The 21,924-nt window shown below is 42.3% G+C and overlaps 1 protein-coding gene across 3 annotated transcripts; it reads right to left on the reverse strand.

Moving 5' to 3' along the window:
• Window positions 1-861: 861 nt before the first annotated feature.
• LOC144015499 (dual specificity tyrosine-phosphorylation-regulated kinase 4-like) lies at window positions 862-21,613 on the reverse strand. 3 transcript variants are annotated; one of them, XM_077515539.1, is made up of 14 exons: window positions 21,084-21,613; window positions 18,795-18,872; window positions 15,052-15,213; window positions 14,647-14,797; window positions 14,302-14,465; window positions 6,447-6,583; window positions 6,237-6,377; window positions 5,406-5,544; window positions 5,105-5,186; window positions 3,382-3,554; window positions 3,186-3,246; window positions 2,772-2,901; window positions 2,498-2,679; window positions 862-2,199 (listed from the first exon to the last, which is right to left on the reverse strand). In XM_077515539.1, exons 1-14 carry the CDS (start codon window positions 21,102-21,104, stop codon window positions 1,955-1,957), a joined length of 1,866 nt encoding a protein of 621 aa, XP_077371665.1. In that variant the 5' UTR covers window positions 21,105-21,613; the 3' UTR covers window positions 862-1,954. The 3 variants fall into 3 exon arrangements, with proteins under 3 accessions (XP_077371665.1, XP_077371664.1, XP_077371666.1); XM_077515538.1 differs by having other exon boundaries at window positions 862-2,202; window positions 21,084-21,611; XM_077515540.1 differs by lacking the exons at window positions 14,302-14,465; window positions 14,647-14,797; window positions 15,052-15,213; window positions 18,795-18,872; window positions 21,084-21,613 and adding an exon at window positions 9,135-9,764 and having other exon boundaries at window positions 862-2,202.
• Between the last annotated feature and the right edge of the window lie 311 nt (window positions 21,614-21,924).

Genomic DNA, 21,924 nt, shown 5'->3' on the forward strand with positions numbered 1-21,924 from the left:
TTATTTATTTATTTATTTATTTATTTATTTATTCATTACAAGCACGTTTTTTGCCACATTAACTTTGTCTGCACTCCATTCCAGATTTTAATGTTAACTTTAATAAAAAACAGTGCTTTGATCCCAAACTTTTCAACATTAGTGAATGATGTCACGTGTGTCAGAAAAGTTCCATAGTTGACATCACAGAAGACGCAGCGACAATATCTTTGAACCCAACTTTAAGCTCCACCTTCACAACAGCACTTTTCAGTTTAAGAGACGAGCTTCCCTTTTTGTGCCATTTTCCTTTTCCTTGCTTGTCACAGGAAAAACTGATATTCGAACAAAAGGGATTTGGAAGTAATTTTCACTTACAGAAGAGACTTCCCCAAAAACTACTGTTAAAATTTGGGTTTTAGATCAGTGATCAACTGATGTCACGTTAAATGTATTTAAAACATCAATTTTGCCACGTGGCTGTGTTGCACAGTGCTTATGTTTGACTTTGATTCTCTGGTTCAAACCCCTCTCATGGCAATCATTTTTTTAGGAGTCAACTTTTAACTGGGACACAGCTGGGCAGCCAAGATGGGGCCCATTCCTTACCAATATGACTTTTAGCTAGGGCCCATATGAGGCCCATCTTGAGCCCATCTGGGCTTGCCCACATGGGGCCACCATGACTCCATTAACAATACTAATTGCCTTTATAATAAATGGTTTGCTCAAACATAAAAAACAGCATATTACAGCTGTGCATATCTGTTTTTTCTTATTTAATATAGCTCAACTCAAACATTGCTATCTTCGTGTCATCTGTTTTCCCTAATAGCAGCTCTGAAGATTCTAATTGCATGATCATATTCATAGACACAGAAATATTAAATAACATTTTATTTCGGCATGTAATACACAAAAATGATTCACTTTTCAAATGTCATGTTCAGTCGCTATTGTAGAATCGCTGATGGCTGGCCTGATTGCCACTAAGGATGTTACTGCCAGTTTCAAACTAATGCCACAAGATGAAACCCATCTGCAATAAGATAAATAAGCATTACTGCACTGTATAAGAATCCAACGGTTTCTATACACACCAGTAAAGTGCAAGATAGCTAATACTGCAAGGCACAAACTAATATTGTCTTTTAGTTTCTAGTGTAAAAATAGAATAACACGGACATTCAAAGTATAATCATACAAAAGGGGATTCTGTACTAAACATATTTTGGACACAATATAGAATAAACGTGAATCACAAATACATAATTGTTGAGGTGCACGTTTCCCTAATCATATATGAAACAAAAATAAAGAAATAAACAAATTAATAAGCAGTGTATGTGCTCCAGTTAAAATATACATGACTTTGCATCTCTGCGTACAAAACAGTTTTGGCTCGGCCTATATTGCACACACTTTCATAATTTAGCACGAGAAAGGTTGTAAAGGAACAATGAGGATAAAAGAAAAAAAATGTGAATTTCAATATTCTTGCCATTTAAAAAAAATAGCTTTCTTTTTCTCACGAAATAAACATTTGTCAGATATTTCAATAATCAACCAAGACTATGCCCAATGTATAACAGTGGGAAAAAAAAAAGTACCGTTTTAACTACTGTACATTTTGTGGGCATTCCCATCCATGAGGCTGACAACCATTACAAACAACATAAGTTCTTTATATTTCCTTGAATATTTTAGTGTAACTTTTTCCATTCTCCATCTTCTAAAATCTTGTTGCTTATATATCACAACTGATCGGCCATTCTCCTTAGAATCGTCTTTATTTGTGAGGTGTCACGCTCATACTAAACAACATGGCAGTTTGGAGCAACCTGTCACCATCAGCCTGCAGGAAAGCTTGGCTAATACCATTTTAGTTTGTATTCCTGACTGAGGAATGGAAAAGCAGGAGCAAATCTCAGCACCCATGTGAGTTTCCAATTTTTCTTGATTGACTCCTCTGCTCTTAAATGATAGGAGGCAAACATTTCATGTCTTGCCTTTCTGTGGCCTCTTCCTCCTGCGGTTTGATGACGATGTGAACAGGCCTCTCTAAACCGCCATCCTGAATCTTGGAATCAGCACTCTCGCACACCTCGTTCTCTGCTGAAGCCCCGATTGGGCGCAGACGCTCACCCGGGGCCGTCTTTTTGTCTGAACTGTGTCTCTTCAGCTTGTCCTCGTCGCTGTTTTCTTCAGAGATGAACCTCTCTGCTGTACCACCCCAAGAAAGGATATTAGATTCCTGCTTAGTGGGTATGCTTCATTAGGCATGCATGCAGTCAACATGACACTTAGAAACATTTTACAGTGGAATCTTTGAGGTCGAACACAATCTGTTCCCAGGATGTTTGGATTTCAAAACTTTTACCTAACTTTTATCCCATAAATAATAGAGATAACAACAATCTATTCTAAATTGAAACTGTTGCCATAATGATACTGTCATTAACTGTACTGGCAGACTTTTGTTGGTTCCATTAATGTTTCTGAGAGGTAGGCTACTCACCAGATTTGCTGTTAGCTTGTTTGATGCAATTGTATTCACCATTTCTCTCTGTGCTGGCCACACTTTCCGTAGGCTTCTTCACTGATGGTTTGGTTCTGGGCTTCACTTTGTTGAAATTCCCCTCCAAGATCCAGTCGTGTTGTAAACCCTCATCTGGTGTCATCCGTTTAGTTGGATCCCAACTAAGATGCACAAGGGAAAAGAAAGGAGCATTTTTAGAGCAATGGAATTCAAGTAGTGCCTATTTTGGAGGTGAAGCAGAATTGGAACATACGTGAGGCAGCGTGTGATAAAGTCTAAGAATAAAGCATCATTTGTCTTCAGTGTAGTTGACAGCTCCTTGGAATTGGGTCTTCGTTTCTTCCCCTTACTATTAGTGGTGTTTCTGGGATTTCCTTTTGAGTCTAAACATCAATACAAACAGAGCTGTTATTAGCACTGAACATTAGACTCTCATGAACAAATCAGTATGTTTTAAAGTCTGACGTTTTACAAGCACATGGAAATTCAGAACTTCACCAAGATAAATAGTGGAATAAGGCTTTTGTGACGATTATTTCTTTTGTGTGTGTGTGTGCAGAAATGCCTTATCATTAGCCACTGAAATTACTAAAATTATTGTTCAATAAAGATTATAGCGTCAAACAAACTTGAAGGTGATGTAAAGAGAGTGTGAATGTCTTCTTACCAAAGAACAATCTCCTCCTGGATGCAGACTGAACAAAATCATTTGGTGGCATTCCAAGAAGCTGCAAAAAAGGAAAAAAAAGAAGAAAATAAAGAAAAGAAAAAAGGAATTAGGACACTTAAGTGTATTGATTCAAACACTACTACATAACCAGAAGAAGCAGAACCATTTAAAGAGTGATTAATCACATGCACACCTCCATGATACATGCTATCTGCTCCACTTCACTCTCCCCAGGGAAGAGAGGGTACCCGGTGTAGAGCTCAGCCAAGATGCAGCCCAGACTCCACATGTCAATGGCCATGCTGTAGGGGTGACCCAGGATGACCTCAGGGGAGCGGTAGAAGCGGCTCTGGATGTAGGTGTACACTGCAATGGATGAGGTGCGGAGAGCTCAAATTTACTTCACCTATTCGTACTTTTAGTTTGGCTGAAGAAGCCTGTTTCAAAACATTTTATTTTCTTCAGTTACATTTGTTATTGTGATGTATCCTAGGTATTTTGTCTTACAATCTATCTACACTTACTAAATTGTATGAGTTATTCTGTGGTTTCCACCTCAATGTCTGATTACAATCTGGCCACATCTTGCAAAGCTTGAAAGAGGACTTTTTGATTTTGGGTATTCTTGTACTGTGTGTTTTGATCATTTTGGCTCTGTATTTCTGAATGTTATGTGTGTTCTAGGGCATTTGCTTGTAGGGATGCGTCAAGAGAATTGTGTTTGGGACCTCCGCTGTGTCAGATATCATCATACTGCTTGACACTGTGCGGCGGGCGTACGTGTGCTTGACGTAATTTTCCTGCCGGCGTATACACGTAGTCTAGTTTAGTGGTTCTCAACCGCGGTCCTTGAATACCCCTATCCAGCCTGTTTTCCATGTCTCCTTCAGTCAACACAGGTGTTTCAAATCACCAGCTAATCAGCAAGCTCTACATGAAGCCTGATAACGATCCTCAGCTGTGTTGGCTGAGAGAGACATTGGAAAACAAGCTGGATAGGGGTACCCGGTTGAGAACCATTGGTCTAGTTTACCATGTTTGTGAATTTGGCAGACCACGTTGCACCTTACTGGGAGTTCCGACGGACCGAGGGCGTTTTCTATTGATGTGGAAGAAAGTAAATTAGAATTAAGACCTGTTAAAAGCTAGTCTAAGTTGCGGCGCAGGCGGTGTAATACAATTTTGGCGGATTTGATCGAGGCACAGGCTCACAGATTCTGAGGTCCGCGGACATGTATCGACATTGTATTTCATTTGTACAGTAAATTATGACAACAGTGCAGTAAATTATGACAACAGTGAATCATTGTAGAAATCAATTCATTGAACAAGTTATGATTATAATCATCACAAATATATTTATTAAAGTACCTCCCAGACCACTCCACAGCGGCCAACTTTACATAATCAACAAGTGGAGATCTTCTTGCAGTTCCTTTTAAATATACTTTGCGTGCCAATCTTTTGCGGAGTGACTGCAGTAAGTCCTACCCCCCATCTATACCCCACACTTCTTATGTGCTAAATTTAAAAGGAATGAGGGGAGCTGCTTTCATTGGATGGCAAACAAGTCAGCCATGTTCCGTCCCACAATGGTGCAAATCACCCTTTTACACCCTTTTACTTTTACCCATCTACCTAAATACTAAAAGAAAACTCCACCCACCCCTTTGCGATAATCTTGCACTGGGCATGAAAGTTATCTGTGCTCTTTTCTAAGATAATAAACAGTACACATTTGTTTTTCTTTAAGATTTGTTTCTGGTATTATCTAATTCATATATTTGTATCTTTGAGGTTTGATTTTTGATAAGGCTTTTATTTTGCATCTTGTTAAAATTATGCTGGGGTAGCTGTAAGGTGTCCAGTCACAATTTGGCACAGATAAACGTTCACATGCAGTCATATGCTCTCACCTCTTTGTTGTTCATAACAGCTTGATCCAAAATCAACCACCTTGATGTTCCCTGGACCTCTCTGAGACAATAGGATATTCTCCTGTTGAAGAAAAGCTCATTAGTTTCTCTTCCACAACACTAGTGTAATACTGTATAGCTCCACAAGATGGCACAGGTGTCTTTACATTATTTTCACAACAATGCTGAGCAGAGCTACTAAAAAAGTACTTCATTTAATTGTATCTTTATTGTACTTGTATTCCAATTGTACATTCTGTCCTAAAATATAACAGCTATCTGGTTGTGCAAGAATCAATACCGGCTTGAGGTCGCAGTGTATGATCTTCTCTCTGTGGAGCATCTGCAGGCACCTGAGCAGAGCATGGGTGAAGCGACGGATGAGGGCCACACTGAAGCCCTGGAAGTTGTTCTTTTTGATGAGCTCATACAAGTTCACCCTGTCAAGAGAAATCAATCCATCTTTATTTATATAGCACTTTTCATACAGCATGTGCAACTCAAAGTGCTTGACATGATTTAAAACAACTTTGCAGGCAACCCACCTCCCACGATACTGGCCCTCAAACATTAAGAAAAAGACCTGCACATACCAACACAAGTTAAACAACTGGTGACCTAAGAAAACTGGGGATCAATGAACCAATGCAATTTGACAAGTTGGCGTTGTATTAAGATCATGGTCACAATATGTTTGGTAGCTTGATGTTTCAAACGTTTTCCTCTCCACTTGGAAATAATACATAATTGTGTTGGCATTATTCTCCTGCTGTCTGTTGTGATGAGCTGCTCTATGGTTGGTGTAATTGGAACCCCCACACCATGAAGCAAGAAGGGGAAAGAGATAGGGCTCTAATCAAGGCCTTAACTAAAGGATTTGGTGACAGTAATGTTAGACAAGGTGGCAGTCCAAGTTGTCCTCTAAAGGTCTTCCATTTAAAAGGATACCTATGCCTGTGCCTACGGTACACATTCATCACGTAATCCCCGATCCCATGCTGTCACACTCTGACATCAAGGTGAAACCACCTTGCTCAGGACAAAAGTTCCTAAACATAATAAGACCAATTTTGTGCTTGTTTCTGTGGATGATGAGGAACAAAAAACAAGAGAAAGAGTTGGTGTTACCAACCCGAGAAGCTCAAAGGAGATGCAGAGGTGATTTCGGAAGTAGAAGTACTCCTTCATGTGGATGACGTTGTGAAGGTTGTCTTTGTCTTTCCTCTTTATCACATCCAGGATCTTCAGCTCAACTAAAGCTTGGTGATGAAACCTGGAGAGCAAATAATATGTTGAATTTACCACTCCATCCAAAAGTGAAAAAGATTTTCCCAACTTGCACCTCTTCTTGTTGCGTATCATCTTAACAGCCACAAGTTCGTTTGTCTTGTGGTCCAAACATTTCAGAACCTGCCCAAAGGAACCTTTGCCAATCACTTCAAGTACTTCAAATCTGTAGGCGATATGGTCGTGCAGCACCTGCAACAACAAAATGAGCACAGTTAGAGCAACCTAATATTGACACAAATTGATAAAAACACCTGACATAAACTGTATTATGATTCTTAATTTGCCAGAAAACCTGTTAGTTTTGCTCTTATGCCATCACCAATATTACTTTCTCTGGCTAAATCATCCCCTTTCCACCTCTCGTGTCACCTACCTGGGTGTTAAAATGGATCCCCATCCAAAATACCATCTGAGAAACATTGCAAAACTTCGTCCTGCACTATCCCTGGCAGGTACAGAGAAGCTCATCCATGCCTTTGTTTCCTCCATCTAGATGACTGCAACACACCCCTCATCGGGATTCCGGGTAAGAACACTTCTGCCAGGATCCTGATGAGGTTGCGCAAATTCGGAAATCACCCCCATCCTGAAATCACTTCACTGGCTCCATGTCTCTCTCAGAATTGAGTACAGGGTCTCCCTCCTCACCCACCAGTACAGAGATGTCTCCCGATTCCTCAGAAACAACCTCAGAACTCAAGACCTTGTCATGAACCCTCCGTTCTGCAACAACAGACACCCTCCCTGAAACCAAGCTCTGCACCATGGCCGATAGGGCCTTCTCCTCTGTGGCTCGGCTGTGGAACGCTCTCCTGAGATCCCCACAGACTACTGATGCTTTTAAACAAGACCTTAAGACTTTTCTTTAAAACAGCTTTTTTTTCTATGCCCTTCTCTTTTTTTCTTTTTTCTTTTTAATTTTTATTTTATTCTGCAGCAGGTTGAGATTGCAGAAATATAAAGTACATTACAAATAAAATTATTTTATTATTATTATTATTAGTGTACAGTAAGTTTGGACATTAATGCTCATTAGGGGTTGGCCTACACTCCTCAGCAAGTTTATGTTAGTTAACTAAAACTAATGAAAAAGCTAAAATTAAAAAAACAACTAATTTTGTAAACAAAATGAAATAAAAAACAAAATTGCTTTTTAAAAAACGAAAACTAACTGAAACTACATTTTATATTTACAAAACTAACTATTATAGTAAAAATGTCCTTTGTTTTAGTCTTTGGTAATTAATTTAATGCATGAGCCTTTGAGGATGATTTTAAATGTGATTTTAAGTAGATTAATTTTGATATTAAGTTATTAACTGGAATAAGGACGTTTGAAAATGTCTCACAAAGTAGTGATGTCATCTCACAGCAGCCAATAGTCTTATAGTATAGTATATATAGTCACCTTCAGATAACCTCAGTCCCATGGTGTTTTTTTTTTTTTTTAAATATTGTGCACAAGTAATACAAAACTAATACTGAAACTAACTAAAACTAAGCATTTATTAAATAACTAAAACTAATAAAAAAAAACAAAACAGAACCACCCTGAAAACGAACAAACTTTAAAAAACAAAACTCAAAACGAAATAAAAACGAAGTAAAGTGAAAAATTCCAAAACTATAATAACCCTGCTTCTCAGTTCCCTGATATCTTAATTATTAATTTTATATGCTTCCAATATTGTGGAAATAGTTTAGGGAATTCCATTTTCTGTTGTGCTGGAGCAGAATACAGTACACAGTAAATATTGCAGAGTAAGTTTGACTCTATATAGAATGGGACTGTCGCCAAATAGACTCAGTTTCTGACACGACGAGAGGAGGTAGGACTCAGACGCAGAATGTAAGTTGGCCAACAAGGCTGCAGCTTTAATTGCTCGAAACGAAAAACACCTCTCAAAGAGGGGGAAAAAAAAAGGCTGAACAAAAAGAGCTCCAAACTGGAGATAAAAAAAGGGCACTCAAAAACAGGGACAACAAAAGGCGCTCCACTAGGGAGGAAAACAAGGGGCAAACTAAGGGCGCAAGACAAGGCAAGGCAAGGCAAGGCAAGACATCAAACTAGGACTGTGGTACGAGGACTGTGAGGACGCTTCCATGCACTGAGATGTGACACTTCGGCAAACTGAGGGAGAAGGCTGATGGCTTTTATTGCAGGGTTGATTGGAAGCAGGTGGTGGTGATCATGGGCGTGGACCGGTAATCAGTGAGCTGCAGGAAGGGTAAGTGACCTGGGGTGAGAGGAGAGTTAATACTTTCTAAATTAAACGGGAACCTGACTGTGAAAACAAAAGCATGAACCTCAACGGCCGGCTCTTGACGGCCCAGGAATGTCAGGGTGCTCTTCATAGAAATCGTCGATGAGGGAGGGGTCCACGATGAATCGGGCGGGCACCCTCTGCCTCTCTTCTGGCCCGTAACCCTCCCAATCAACCAGGTACTGGTGTCCCCGGCCCCGTTTTCTGACATCCAACAATTTCCTGACTTTATACACCGGGCCCCCCTCCACCATCTCCGGAGGGGGCGGCGCAGGCTCGGGCGGGACCAGGGAACTGTCCTGGACTGGCTTGACCTGGCTCACGTGGAAGGTGGGGTGGGCGCGGAGGGATCGAGGCAGGCGAAGGCGCACGGCGGCAGGACCTATGGTCTTGGCAATTGGGAACGGCCCCACGAATCTTGGGGCCAACTTTGGACATGGTACTTTGAGATGAAGGTGTTTCGTAGAAACCCATACCTTTTGGCCTGGCTGGTATTGGGGTGCGGCCTTCCTCCTCCGGTCAGCAGCTCTTTTCACCCTGTCGCCTTGACGCTGTAGTGCCAGTCGAGCTGCTGACCAGATTCGGCGACATCTGCGGACCATGGCGAGAACCGAGGGGACTGAGGCTTCCTCCTCCAGGTCCGCGAAGTAAGGCGGATCGTATCCGTGAACACATTTGAATGGCGTGATTCCTGTGGCAGAGGTGGGTAAGGAGTTATGTGCAAGTTCGACCCATACCAAGTTCTTGCTCCAAGTGGATGGGTTTTGGGAGACCAAGCAACGAAGTCCGGTCTCCAGCTGTTGGTTGAGCTTCTCAGCTTGTCCATTGGCCTTTGGGTGATAGCCTGAGGTTAGGTTCGCCTTGGCTCCTATGGCTCTGCAAAACTCCTTCCAAAAACGAGAAACAAACTGGGGCCCGCGGTCCGACACAATGTGTCGCGGGAATCCATGGATCCTGAATACCTGGTCGATCATGATTTCGGCTGTTCTCTTGGCGGAGGGTAGCTTGGGTAAGGGAATAAAAGCGGACCATTTTTGAAAAACGATCGACTACTGTAAGTATCGTGGTTTTACCATGCGAAGTAGGAAGTCCAGTAACAAAGTCCATAGAAATCTCGGCCCAGGGTCTTGAGGGGATCGGCAGTGGTTGGAGGAGACCCATCCGGGGTTGATTTGACGATTTATTTCGGGCACAGACTGGGCAGGCCTTGACATATTCCTGCACCGAGGTCTCCATAGAAGGCCACCAGAATCTTCGGGCGACGGCGAACAGGGTCCTACGAGTACCTGGGTGGCAAGACAGACGAGAGGTGTGTGCCCAATTGATCACCTGTGCTCGTAGGGCCTCCGGAATGTAAAGTCGTCGTGGTGGGCACTCCTTTGGTGTGATTGTGTCTTGGAGTGCCTCCTTGACTTCCTCTTCTATCTGCCAAGACATTGCTCCTACTACGCAGTCTTTAGGCAGGATGGGCTCAGGTTCGGTTGCTGTGGAATCAGGGTCATGAATTCGGGACAGAGCATCTGCTTTGACGTTCTTGCTTCCGGGTCTGTAAGTTAGAGAAAACGAAAATCTGTTAAAAAACAACGACCACCTGGCCTGTCTAGGGTTCAGTCTTTTGGCTTGGCGCAGATACTCCAAGTTGCGGTGATCTGTCCAAATGATGAAGGGGTGTTCCGCGCCCTCCAGCCAGTGCCTCCACTCTTCAAGGGCGACCTTGACCGCCAGTAGTTCCCGATCTCCAACGCTGTAATTGCGCTCGGCCTTGGAGAGCTTCCGGGACAAGAACGCTCAGGGGTGAACCTTTCCATCCTCCTGGCTTATTTGGGACAGCACGGCTCCGACGCCCAGATTGGAGGCATCTACCTCGACCACGAACTGCCGGGTAGGATCGGGAACTCTGAGTATCGGTGCCTCCGTGAAACGCTTCTTGAGTTCGATGAATGCGGCGTTGGCTTCAGGAGTCCAAATGAAGCGATGCTGTGGGGAGGTCAAGGCATGGAGTGGAGCTGCGATGGAGCTAAAGTTGCGGATGAAACGACTGTAAAAGTTGGCGAAGCCCAGGAACTGTTGCACCTTCTTTCTAGATTCAGGTGTGGGCCAGTCTCTGACCGCGCTGACCTTCTCCAACTCCCTCTCGACTTTGCCAGGAGATACGACGAATCCCAAGAATGAGATGGTATCTGCATGGAAAAGGCTCTTCTCAGCCTTTACATAGAGCTGGTGTTCTAGCAGACGTTTCAGGACTTGGGTAACATGTTGCTGGTGGGTTTTCAAGTCCGGTGAGTAGATCAAAATGTCGTCGAGATAAACATATACGAAATGGTCTATGAAGTCCTTGAGCACATCGTTAATCATGGCCTGGAATACAGCCGGCGCATTAGTGAGTTTAAATGGCATGACCAAGTATTCGTAGTGGCCCCGGGGAGTATTGAAGCCGGTTTTCCACTCATCACCTGCACGAATCCTGACGAGATGATAAGCGTTGCGGAGATCCAATTTGGCTTGCTGTAGCTGGTCGAATACTGATGACATCAAGGGCAGAGGATATCGGTTCTTGACTGATTTCATTCAGGGGGCTGTAGTCAATACAAGGGCGTAAAGAGCCATCCTTTTTGCCCACAAAGAAAAACCCAGCTCCAGCTGGCGATGAAGATGGTCGGATAAGTCCGGCTTTCAAAGAAGTGTCAATGTACTCGTTTAGGGCCTTGTGTTCGGGACCCGACACCGAGTACAATCTCCCTTTGGGAATGGTAGATCCAGGAATCAGCTCAATAGAACAGTCATACGATCGATGTGGAGGGAGTGACATGGCCTTGGTTTTATTGAACACTTCTCTGAGAGGATGATAGCAAGTGGGAACGGTGTTCAAGTCCGGGTAGTCCTGGTCAGTCGCGAGAGTCACCTTACGGATGGCAGCAGAAGGTGCCTCTGCCGCTGGCTGCTCCAACCCATGGTGTTCACAGTCATTTCCCGAGTCCAGGACTTGCCCCGATCGCCAGTCGATGCGGGGGTTGTGCAACTGCAACCAGGGATGTCCCAGGACCAGTGTGTGTGACGGGGAACGGAAGCGAAGGAATTCCCGGTGCTGCCCAATATGGATCTCGAGAGGCTCTGTGACATGCGTGATGAGGAATAAGTCCTTCCCATTGAGCGCCCTGGCCCTCATATGGGTGGAAAGTGGCTCCGTGCCTGCCTGCAATTTTTCCACCAGGCCCCAATCCATGAGGCTCTCGTCCGCTCCGGAGTCGATGAGAGCTAGTAAGTCTGTGGAAATGGCATGGCAAGAAATCTTGACTTGCGTGAGTTTTCGGTTCTTGACTTGCTTGTGAGTTTCGGAACTCACCGGAGTGCCTCGCTTGGTGGGACATTTACCACCAAATGGCCTTGTTCTCCACAGTAGTAGCACCGCCCCTCTTGACGACGTCGCTGGCGTTCGTGGTGAGTCAGTCGGGCGCGGTCCACCTGCATCGGCTCCTCGCCACTCTCGCTGGATCTCCCCGCGGTGGACGACTGGGGAAGTGCACCTTGTGGAGACGCTCTTGCTGCCGGGTGCCGGAAGAATCCAGAGCCGTGTCTCCGTTGATGTCCGCTGGTCTGCATAAGATCTCGCCTTCGATAATCGGTGCGGATGGCCAGCGAGATCAATGAGTCCAAGTCGCCCGGTAAGTCCACGGGCAGTAAGAGTTCTTGCACAGAGGTTGAGAGCCCCTTCAAAAAGTGGTCAAAGAGGGCTGTGTCGTTCCAGCCACTCATGACTGCTAGAGTTCGGAATCGGATAGCGTAATCATTTACCGATTCTCTGCCTTGTCTGAGGTTGCTTAGTTCTCGAGTCTTTTCTCGATCCATGTTGGTGGGATCAAACACGAGGCGGAGAGCCCTGCTAAACCCGGCTGCGGTGGAGCAAGTCGGGGAGTGCCGTGCCCATTCCGCGGTGGCCCAGTCTCTGGCTCGTCCCATCAGGTGGGAAATCATGAAGGCCACGCGGGAACGGTCGGTGGGAAATGCCTGTGGTGAGAGTTCGAAATGTATGTCGCATTCGGTCAAGGAATGCCTGACAACGTCCTGGTTCTCCCGAGTATCGCTCCGGGGAAGCCAGTCTCAGTCCAGCCCCGGCCAGGGCTGGAGTCGGAATCGGTGGTTCAGCTGTTTCTGGTTTCGTGACGGTTGGCGTGGAGTGTTGCAGGTGGCTCACCAGCTCCTGCACCTGTCCAGCGAGCTCTCCCATCCGGGTGACCATGGCCTGCTGGACCTCCTCCTGGTGCGACAGGCGGGCGGCCTGTCTCCGGAGTGCAGCCTCCAACTTCTCTGCTGGGTCCATGCTGGCCGAAGTGTACTGACACGACGAGAGGAGGTAGGACTCAGACGCAGAATGTAAGTTGGCCAACAAGGCTGCAGCTTTAATTGCTCGAAACGAAAAACACCTCTCAAAGAGGGGAAAAAAAAGGCTGAACAAAAAGAGCTCCAAACTGGAGATAAAAAAGGGCACTCAAAAACAGGGACACCAAAAGGCGCTCCACTAGGGAGGAAAACAAGGGGCAAACTAAGGGCGCAAGACAAGGCAAGGCAAGGCAAGGCAAGGCAAGGCAAGGCAAGGCAAGGCAAGACATCAAACTAGGACTGTGGTACGAGGACTGTGAGGACGCTTCCATGCACTGAGATGTGACACTTCGGCAAACTGAGGGAGAAGGCTGATGACTTTTATTGCAGGGTTGATTGGAAGCAGGTGGTGGTGATCATGGGCGTGGACCGGTAATCAGTGAGCTGCAGGAAGGGTAAGTGACCTGGGGTGAGAGGAGAGTTAATACTTTCAAAATAAAACGGGAACCTGACTGTGAAAACAAAAGCATGAACCGCCACTCTGGTGGCGGCGTGACAGTTTCAGAGTAATATTTACGCTTGGAAGAGAGTAAAATAAAGTATTGCAAAAAATACAAATAAAAGTTACTCAAGGGTTGAGGAACGAGCTCAAGTCTCAGCTTGGGAGACAGCCTATCTACCCCCTGAGCCACGCAACTCCTGCTGTGTGTTAGTGTATCACTCATGTCAGCTGGAATCTTCGTAGCACCAAGAGCCCAAAACCAATGTGTTTGGTCTCCTTTTGGATATAAACAGTACGAGTGGCACAGCTCAGGTGGTAGTTTGGCAGTCTCCCAAGCTAAAAGGTCGTGACTTCGTTCCTCAACCCTTGAGTGACCTTTTTCCCCCTATTCTTTACTCTTTTCCAAGTGTAAATATTACTCTAACTGAATCTATTTTGTCCCACTCTAAATAGAGTCAGATTTACTCTAAATAGAGTGAAATTTACTCTACAGAATTTACTGTGTATGTGTAAAAGGCACATCATTTTTGAATGAAGTCTAATTTATTAGAACTATGGAGCCCCAATTTCAGTCCCTTCAAAACACCTTTGGGATAAACTATGGAGCAGATATCAGCTCTCACAACGTGTTCCCAGAAAAGTGGAACCTGTGATGATAGCTTCATAATTAAATCAACCCCAGATGCAAAAATAGACCAGTTCAAGACTTGTTTTCCCAAACTTGAAACGCTGCTACTGTTTGGAAATCGTTTTTTAGAAAGACAATTTTAATAGGCCAAATGTTGAGGGTAAATGACCATCTTGTGGTAGTATCATCAAATTACCCTGATGTAGCTCCCATGCTCGTCGTCATATCCGCAGTTCTGCGGCACAGCTTGGGATCCCTCGATCTTTTGAGAGCCCAGCCCGAGGAACCAGATCTCTGCGTAGTCCATGATTTCCTCCTTCTCAAACTCAGTCAGACGATCTTGGAAATTGTTGACTGATTCTGTTAGCAGATTGGAAGAGGAGGAGGAGGAGCAGATGAATCATGTTATCATATTGATCAAAGAGCAGAGAGTGGGAGGGTGAGCAAGTGCCATGATGCAAACATGCTATTCTTTACTATGAGTCAATGAATAAGATTACTTTGAGTAGGTCATGTTTTTCTGTGCTCCATGAAAACATACCTGTGGGAGACATTGGTAACCTTCGACCCTCGGGTGCCTTTTCTTTGTTCAGCCTGTTACTGAAGAGTTTGTTGTTGCGGGACACTGATATTTTATCCATGGCTGCACCAAATCGCATGGTGAACTGCTGAGTGGGTTTAGGCCTCTCAATCTGTTCATGGACATTCAGATTTCAGTTCTCATCCACACCAAGCTATTAAAAGAGCCTACAGTTGCATGTCTATGACTAGCGACAACACGGTGACGTTCAAGATGTTCCACAGAAATCATATTAGTATCTACTGCAAATCACCTCACTTTGAGTAATATTATCCACAGCAGAATAAAAAAAAAAAAAAAAAAAACCTTTTCTACTGATCAGACAGATAATAAGAATGCAAGAAAGCTGAATAATGACATCCTTACTGTGTTTGTTTGGCAGTGGTTGTGGAACCCCTGATTGACAATTTGAGGCAGGATGTGGTTGGACTGCTGCTGCTGCTGCTGCTGGTTCTTGGCATTGCTGACAACTACCTGGACCACTGGAGGCTCCAGCTGAGGCAAAGTTTCTACTCCTTGGCCAAACTTCTGTAAATGGAAAAAAAATGTTTTATCATGCTAACTTTACTATATGATGAAATGCTAACAAAAAATACAACACACAAAAAATAGTCTGAAAGTGAATACATTTTAAAGTAATCAAATAAAATGGGGTCACATGATGAGATGTTTTGTCTTGCTCAACTCAGCAACAGCTATATACTTAATTTATAAAGACAGACGTAGTGAGGCAAAAATAAATACATATCCACAATTGAGATATAGTGATTGACCATATACAGTCGGGCTGGGAATCTTTGACTGTCTCACAATTCGATTCGATTATGATGTTTGGGTCTACGATTCGATTCAGAATCCATTTTAGATTCTTGATTCAAATGATTTTCGATTCAAAATGATTTGATTGACAAATGATTTCTGCTTCAATTTACAGATATGCACAACATTGTCATGATGTACTCCAGTCTGCTTTGCAACATAGACATAAAGTGTCTTTTTTTTTGTTTTTTTTTGTTTAAACATTTATTAATTTTGTATTGTAAGTGCTTTTTTTCCACAAAAACAGCATGTGGGCTACAACTGCCTTTTCATTTATTTTTCTTCCTCTCAATGTTAACTACTGTTTGTTGATGCTTATGTGTTGTCTTTCCTTGTGTAAAGCACGTTGAGTTGCCTTGTGGATGAAATGTGCTATACAAATAAACTTGCCTTGCCTTTTCCCCTTCTTCTTCATTTCTAATTTAAATAAAATCAATTTTTGGATATTAAATATCGATTCGATTTGCTTAATAAATGAGAATCTCGATTCTTTTATGAATCGATTTTTTTGGCAGACCCCTAATAGACAGCACAATAGTAAACACTTGGGATGTAACAATAAGGGCAATATTGTGATATTAAAACTGCCACAATATCGTCGTCGTCATGTTCACGATATTTAAAAGCACCACATCTGCTCAAAAAGTCAGATTGATTTCCATTTGTGCAGTTGTAGCACCCTCTAGTGGCTACTTTTTTAGGTGAATTTAATTTTCATTAGGGATGTTTTGGCCCTTCTATGTTTAAAATCTATGCTAATTGTCAGATGATCGTCATAATATGCTTGTGGAGCGAGTCAGTATGTGGAGGAACTCAATGTGTGCGTGCATTAGCAAGTAAATTCCTCAATATTTTTATATATTTTATATTTATATAGTTTTATATATATTTAGATTTTTACAATATTTTTCATTGCTGTTATGTACAAAAGCACAATATTGTGTTTTTTTTTTTTTTAGCATGAGTTCATTTTTTTTTACAATATTGTGACCTTTTTTATATATCGCCAACCCCCCAACAAATTGTGATAATTATAGTATCGTGAGCTTTATATCGTGATAACATCATATCGTGATGTTTGGATATTGTTACATCCCTAGTAAACACAACAGAAGTAGAGTGGGTCAGCGATTGTGACCTACAAATGAATAATGTATTTTTTACACTGTCCTTGCACGCCTGTCACAGCCCCTTTCATCAGTATGTCATTGTGTTAGGCTGATCACTTTTTAGTGTGAGGCTCAGGTGATCAGAACCCCCAGCAGGGAGAGGCTGGAGTTACTGAGGGTAATGGGGACAAAGTCTTACAGGTCCTGGCTAAGCCGGGTCGTGGTGTTGTCTCTGGGAGCTTTGTGGGGGAGAAGAGCAGCAACCTACTCCTCTCTGGCTGCCATCAGGCATACTCTGAAAGCTTGATGGGTAAAATTAAACCCCTGTCCAATGCCAAGTCCGCTACGAAGAATTAGATATCGTAAAGATCTATATCAGTATCACGGGGGGGAATTACGCAGTGAATTTAGCACGTCTTTATTTTGTTAACTGCCATTCCACAAATATGTCCAGTTAAATCAGTTAGAATGGTATTGTTCTTATATATGACGTGAGTAAAACATCTCTGTAAAGTATTACTGATGCGAGATATATATTTTTTCTCACTGAAAGCTTGCATGCACATTTGATGTGATTTTTCTGCTTACATGCTGTGTTTCTGCTGATGATGTTGTTTATGATGCACAGAGATAGAATTAAATATAGTTGCTGACACCCGCCACAAATGGAATATGAAATAAACTCAGCCTGGCCGGCATGCTTTAAGGCACTTAAATGCCAAAGAAAAATGAATGCGATTACATACTGTATATGCAGACAAATGTGCACGCTGCGTGATGTGACACGAATGGATAAATGTGAGTAAACAGTGAAGTTGCAAAAAGTATTATTATTATTAATATTATTATTATTATTTTAAAAATGTGTTATGGTTTGTGTTTGACAGACAAAAATTGATGCATAAGCATTTTTTAATTTATTTTTTTACATTTTATTTTTTATATACATCTTACAGGATCTAAGCACTACACATTTGCATGTTAATCCAGGAATTTTACAGCTCAGATAAATTAAATGGGAATCAATAAGATCTGATGCATTAGTTATTATTATTATTATTATTATTAAAATAAGCCAATTTACTGGAATCCAATAGACATGTTCAACTTACAAATTAATGTAAAGTAGGGGATTGTTTTGTTTTTGGGTGACAGTCTCCTAAATAGAAGCTTACCGGTATACCTTCAAGCATTTTTGCAAATTTGGGCACCACATGCAGTAAAACATTCTTCTATTCTTCAGTCATGGTTCTTTTTTTTTTTTTTTTTTTTTTTTTTTTGGTTGATGTAAACATGATTAATAATACTATTGAAAAGTACATCAAAATTAAAACATGGGGCCCTATTTTCATAGACAGGTACCTAAAAACGGTTGCAAATTCATTCGTGCCAGCGAAGTCTTTTGTTTCCCGTGTTTGAGATTGATTTGCACCTCACTGGGCATTTCGGTGGATGAAGCTTCTGTGCCCCTGGTGCACCTGACAATCTGGTAATAGAAAGTAGACTGCGCTTGGCGTAAAAACCGGCAGAAAAACTGCCTTATTTAAATGAGGGTTTTGTGCTCTATGGTTTTAGTGCTGATGGTTTTTTTCATCATATTTCTATTTTTTTATTTTATTTTTTTGCTCTATGTGCCTTCACTTATCCCTCAGGGACCAATAGTTTTTTTTTTATTAAATTGAATTGGTTGAACATTTGGGAGAGCACCACAGGCCCAAGATTCAAGTGTTGGAATTGGAAATGTTAGTGGAAGTAAAAGAAACATATTACTGAGTTACAGAAAATAAATCTTGACCCTCGTGAGGATTGGCGGTTCAGATGATGGATGGATGGATGGATGGATGGATGCATAAAAGTCATCTTTTGTTTGGTCTAACATGTCCTGAGTGTCCATCATGAATAACATGGCATTAAAAACTTGGAACAGCATACATGAAGAAGTGCTCTGGCCGAGGCCAGCACCAATTGTCACTGCTGAAATGACCAAGATACACGCAAATACAGATTAGAATTAATTTTTGTCAACTAACGTCCAACAACTGTCATACAGCTTCCACATTGGCTTGCGTGCTCAATCAAGTTTGCACCATGTTTTGCATGTGCAAACCTTATGAAGTTCAGGCTCATAATGTCGATGAATATTCAAGTTACTGCAGCATCTTGCAGAGGTTAAAATCTGACCTGTAAGCAGGATCGGTTGATCCCAAGACGACTGCCCTCTGCTTGTTGTCTGTGAGGGAAGGCCTCCGGACGAGCCGTCTGGGGGAGGAATAATAATGTTTAAAGTACACAACTAGCTAAAGCAGATCTACTGCTGTTCATTTGTGGCACACTGGAAATGGGGCAACGGAGAATTACAAAGTCACACACAATGTCAGATTTAGGAATCCTTTAACACCTCTTCAGATAAAAGCAGTCCTGCGGAAATTGCTTCTCATATTCATTCTCTGTCACACACACACACACACACACACTGCAGGCAGCCGAGCAAGATTGCAGCCATGCTACCAAAAATAATGCACTGAGATCTAAAAATATATGACTTCCGTAAAAACCCAGCAACAACGATTCTCTCTCACATGCTGCACTTTTCCCTCCTGATCTGCAGTGCCTGAAAATGTGCACGGCCATGTGCTTGCCAGCAGATGTACACGTGTATGGCCGAATGTGTTCAAAAGAAGCTCTGTTGTCAAAAGCAACTGATTTTCACGTTCTATAAAAAGGAACTGGAGAATTTGGGATGAATCCCCTTTGCCACCAATCTGCCTGTCACGTGCCTTTTTAATCAGCGCGTGAGCCTTTGTTGGCTCCATATGGGCGAAATAAAGCTTAACCTCATTCGAAGATACAGTACATGCTGATCACTCTACCTGCCCAGAGTGGGAGAGAGACGCGAAACAGGCATACTGACCAGGATAAAAACAGCTCTAATCTCAATCTTGCCCTGAGTTTGTGAGGCAAACGCAACAACAAATTAATTCAAATTAATTTTTGCCTCAATCTCCCAATTAAAGCCATTCCTTTGGGACAGTGGTCTACACTGTAGTCAGTAAATCATGTTATAATCTGTGTGGGTCACCGTGGTAGGCTGGCATGTAACAAAGCAAACAAAAACAAAAATCACCAAGATGGATGAGCTGATTAATCAGTGTTGAACTTGTGGAAGCCCTATGACGTCACATGACAGGATGCCAACTTAATTGTCAATAAGTTTTAAGGAGCAAAATCCTTTTACTGTGTAGAGGGTAAATGCTTTTCATCAACTCAATGAAAAGTACTCCATTGGAAACCCAAAATTCATAATTGTTTGACCGACTGAAAAGGCCCTGGTTCCTTGTGTTTTCTTTGTTTGCACGCTTAGTATGCTAAGACAGTCATTCCAAACAGTGTGCTGCAGTACATTAGTGTGATATGAGAGAATCATCACGTCACATGTACGACAGAAAATTATGTCCAATGTTATTTCATTTGTCTGAAAATTATTTTTCCATCCATCCATTTCCTGTTACTATAAAAATATGTTCATCAACATATATGTTAGGAACATAGTTAGAGGGAGAACAATTAAATGCTCTTCCGCCAGACAAAAGTTACAGTACATTATTAACGAACAAGTATTGAACTTTTTTGGAAATTTTTGTGTGGTGGTGTGCCATAAGATGTTTCTTATGTAAAATATCTGTATGTGCCTTAGTTTAATAAAAGTTAGGAAATACTGATCTAAAGAATGAGAAGTCACAATGTTGGTCATCTCAGCAGGTGCCCGAGAGAAGCGTTGCCTTCGTGTGCTCGGTCACTTGGGTCAGAGGGTCAACAAATGGAGGAGAGGCAAATCAATATTTAAATCAAATCACTTTTTGAATTTTGCCATCCACTGCCAAACACTGATGCTCAAAGCAATGTCAGAAATAGAAAGGGATCTGATTTGCCAGCAAAAATATTTGGGCAAGTGACACAGGCAAATTATGGAATTAATAGCACTTTTGTGGAATTTGTGGATGGGGAATTGTTATACAACAGTCAGGAGATAAGATTGCATTTTATCATAACAAATGCATCACAGGTCTTTCCCAAAATAATACCAAGCCAGCATTTTCTGGGAAACCATGTTCTTGGACAGAGTGACAAGTTGCTACAATATTAAACGGTATATATACACATGTATAAGCCAATGAGCTCAAGTACAAGAGTGACATAGTGACAAAAGATTGAATTTTATTTTATATAAAATTTCAAATAAATAAATAAATGAATGAATTAATTTTATGGACTATCTCTGTTAGTAATAGTTTGAAAAGTATTTTAAAAGTTTAATTTCTGATACCAGAATGTGCATCTATATAGCTATAATGTGACAATAGAGTAATAGAGAACTGTCGCCCACTGTAACAGAAATTGGAATAAACTTTTTGACTAAATGTACAATTCGAACACTACTGACTGAGGTGTAATATAAACAAGCTTCCTCACCTTATTTATCTCTGGCAACATGATGAAAATGTGAACATGAAAAGTGACTCTTGACGCGAGAGACTTTTTACAAAATCCTGGCAAAAAGAGTCATCTTGTCCATATAGTCAGGAGCGTCGAAAGGCAAAGCGGCTGTCCGAGTCCTCGTTAGTGATAAGCGCGTGAGTTCCGTGGAAACTGGTCTGAACCACGGATAAGAAAGGGGAAAAAAAGAATCGCACTCCAGGTTTTACGCGCACTGCTGCCGTCACCGAGGTGGAGATTAGCGTGAGAGGCAAGCTGTTGTAGGTTCTGTGCGTCGTGACGCGTCCATGAGCTAAGGAGCCACCTGGTCAGGTTTCTGCCGCGGACAGCTGGGGATGTCCCGATATAGACGTGCATATGTCTTTTCTATCCCTCTGCAGCCCCTCAAAACACCGACGCTCCACGTAGCAGATTTCCACCGACGCACGCGCACACGTCAGCCACGCTGCATGCTCAATATTCTCCGGAGACTCCCTCACAATCTCCACTGTCGAGCGGAGATGAAGGATTCCCTGGCAAACAAGCGTGCTCTGCAGCCTATCTCAGATAACCTCCCCCAGTAGACCTATACGTCATCACAAGGATACAGTATCAAGATTGAAACTAATGGGGACTGTTTGTTTGTTTGTTTTGTTTGTTTGTTTGTTTGTTTGTTTGTTTGTTTGTTTACTGTGATTCAATGTACAATAAACAGAATCTGCGTGTAAATTTTACAGAACAACATAGTATTAAAGCAGCATGTGCTTGGAAAATGGCACTTCATTTGTATAGGCTTTACAATTAAGGCCCTCAATGTGCTTTAACTACTCATTTCACA

The sequence above is a fragment of the Festucalex cinctus genome, chromosome 3, assembly GCF_051991245.1.
Source record: "Festucalex cinctus isolate MCC-2025b chromosome 3, RoL_Fcin_1.0, whole genome shotgun sequence".
NCBI lineage: Eukaryota > Metazoa > Chordata > Actinopteri > Syngnathiformes > Syngnathidae > Festucalex > Festucalex cinctus.

Excerpts from the sequence above, each read along its gene's own strand:
- LOC144015499 (XM_077515538.1), bottom strand. The coding sequence starts at position 21,104 with ATGTTGCCAGAGATAAATAAG. Across the intron at positions 15,214-18,794 it reads TCAACCGATCCTGCTTACAG|AAGTTTGGCCAAGGAGTAGA; the intron begins GTCAGATTTTAA and ends TTCCATTTACAG. Across the intron at positions 14,798-15,051 it reads ACCACTGCCAAACAAACACA|ATTGAGAGGCCTAAACCCAC; the intron begins GTAAGGATGTCA and ends GTCCATGAACAG.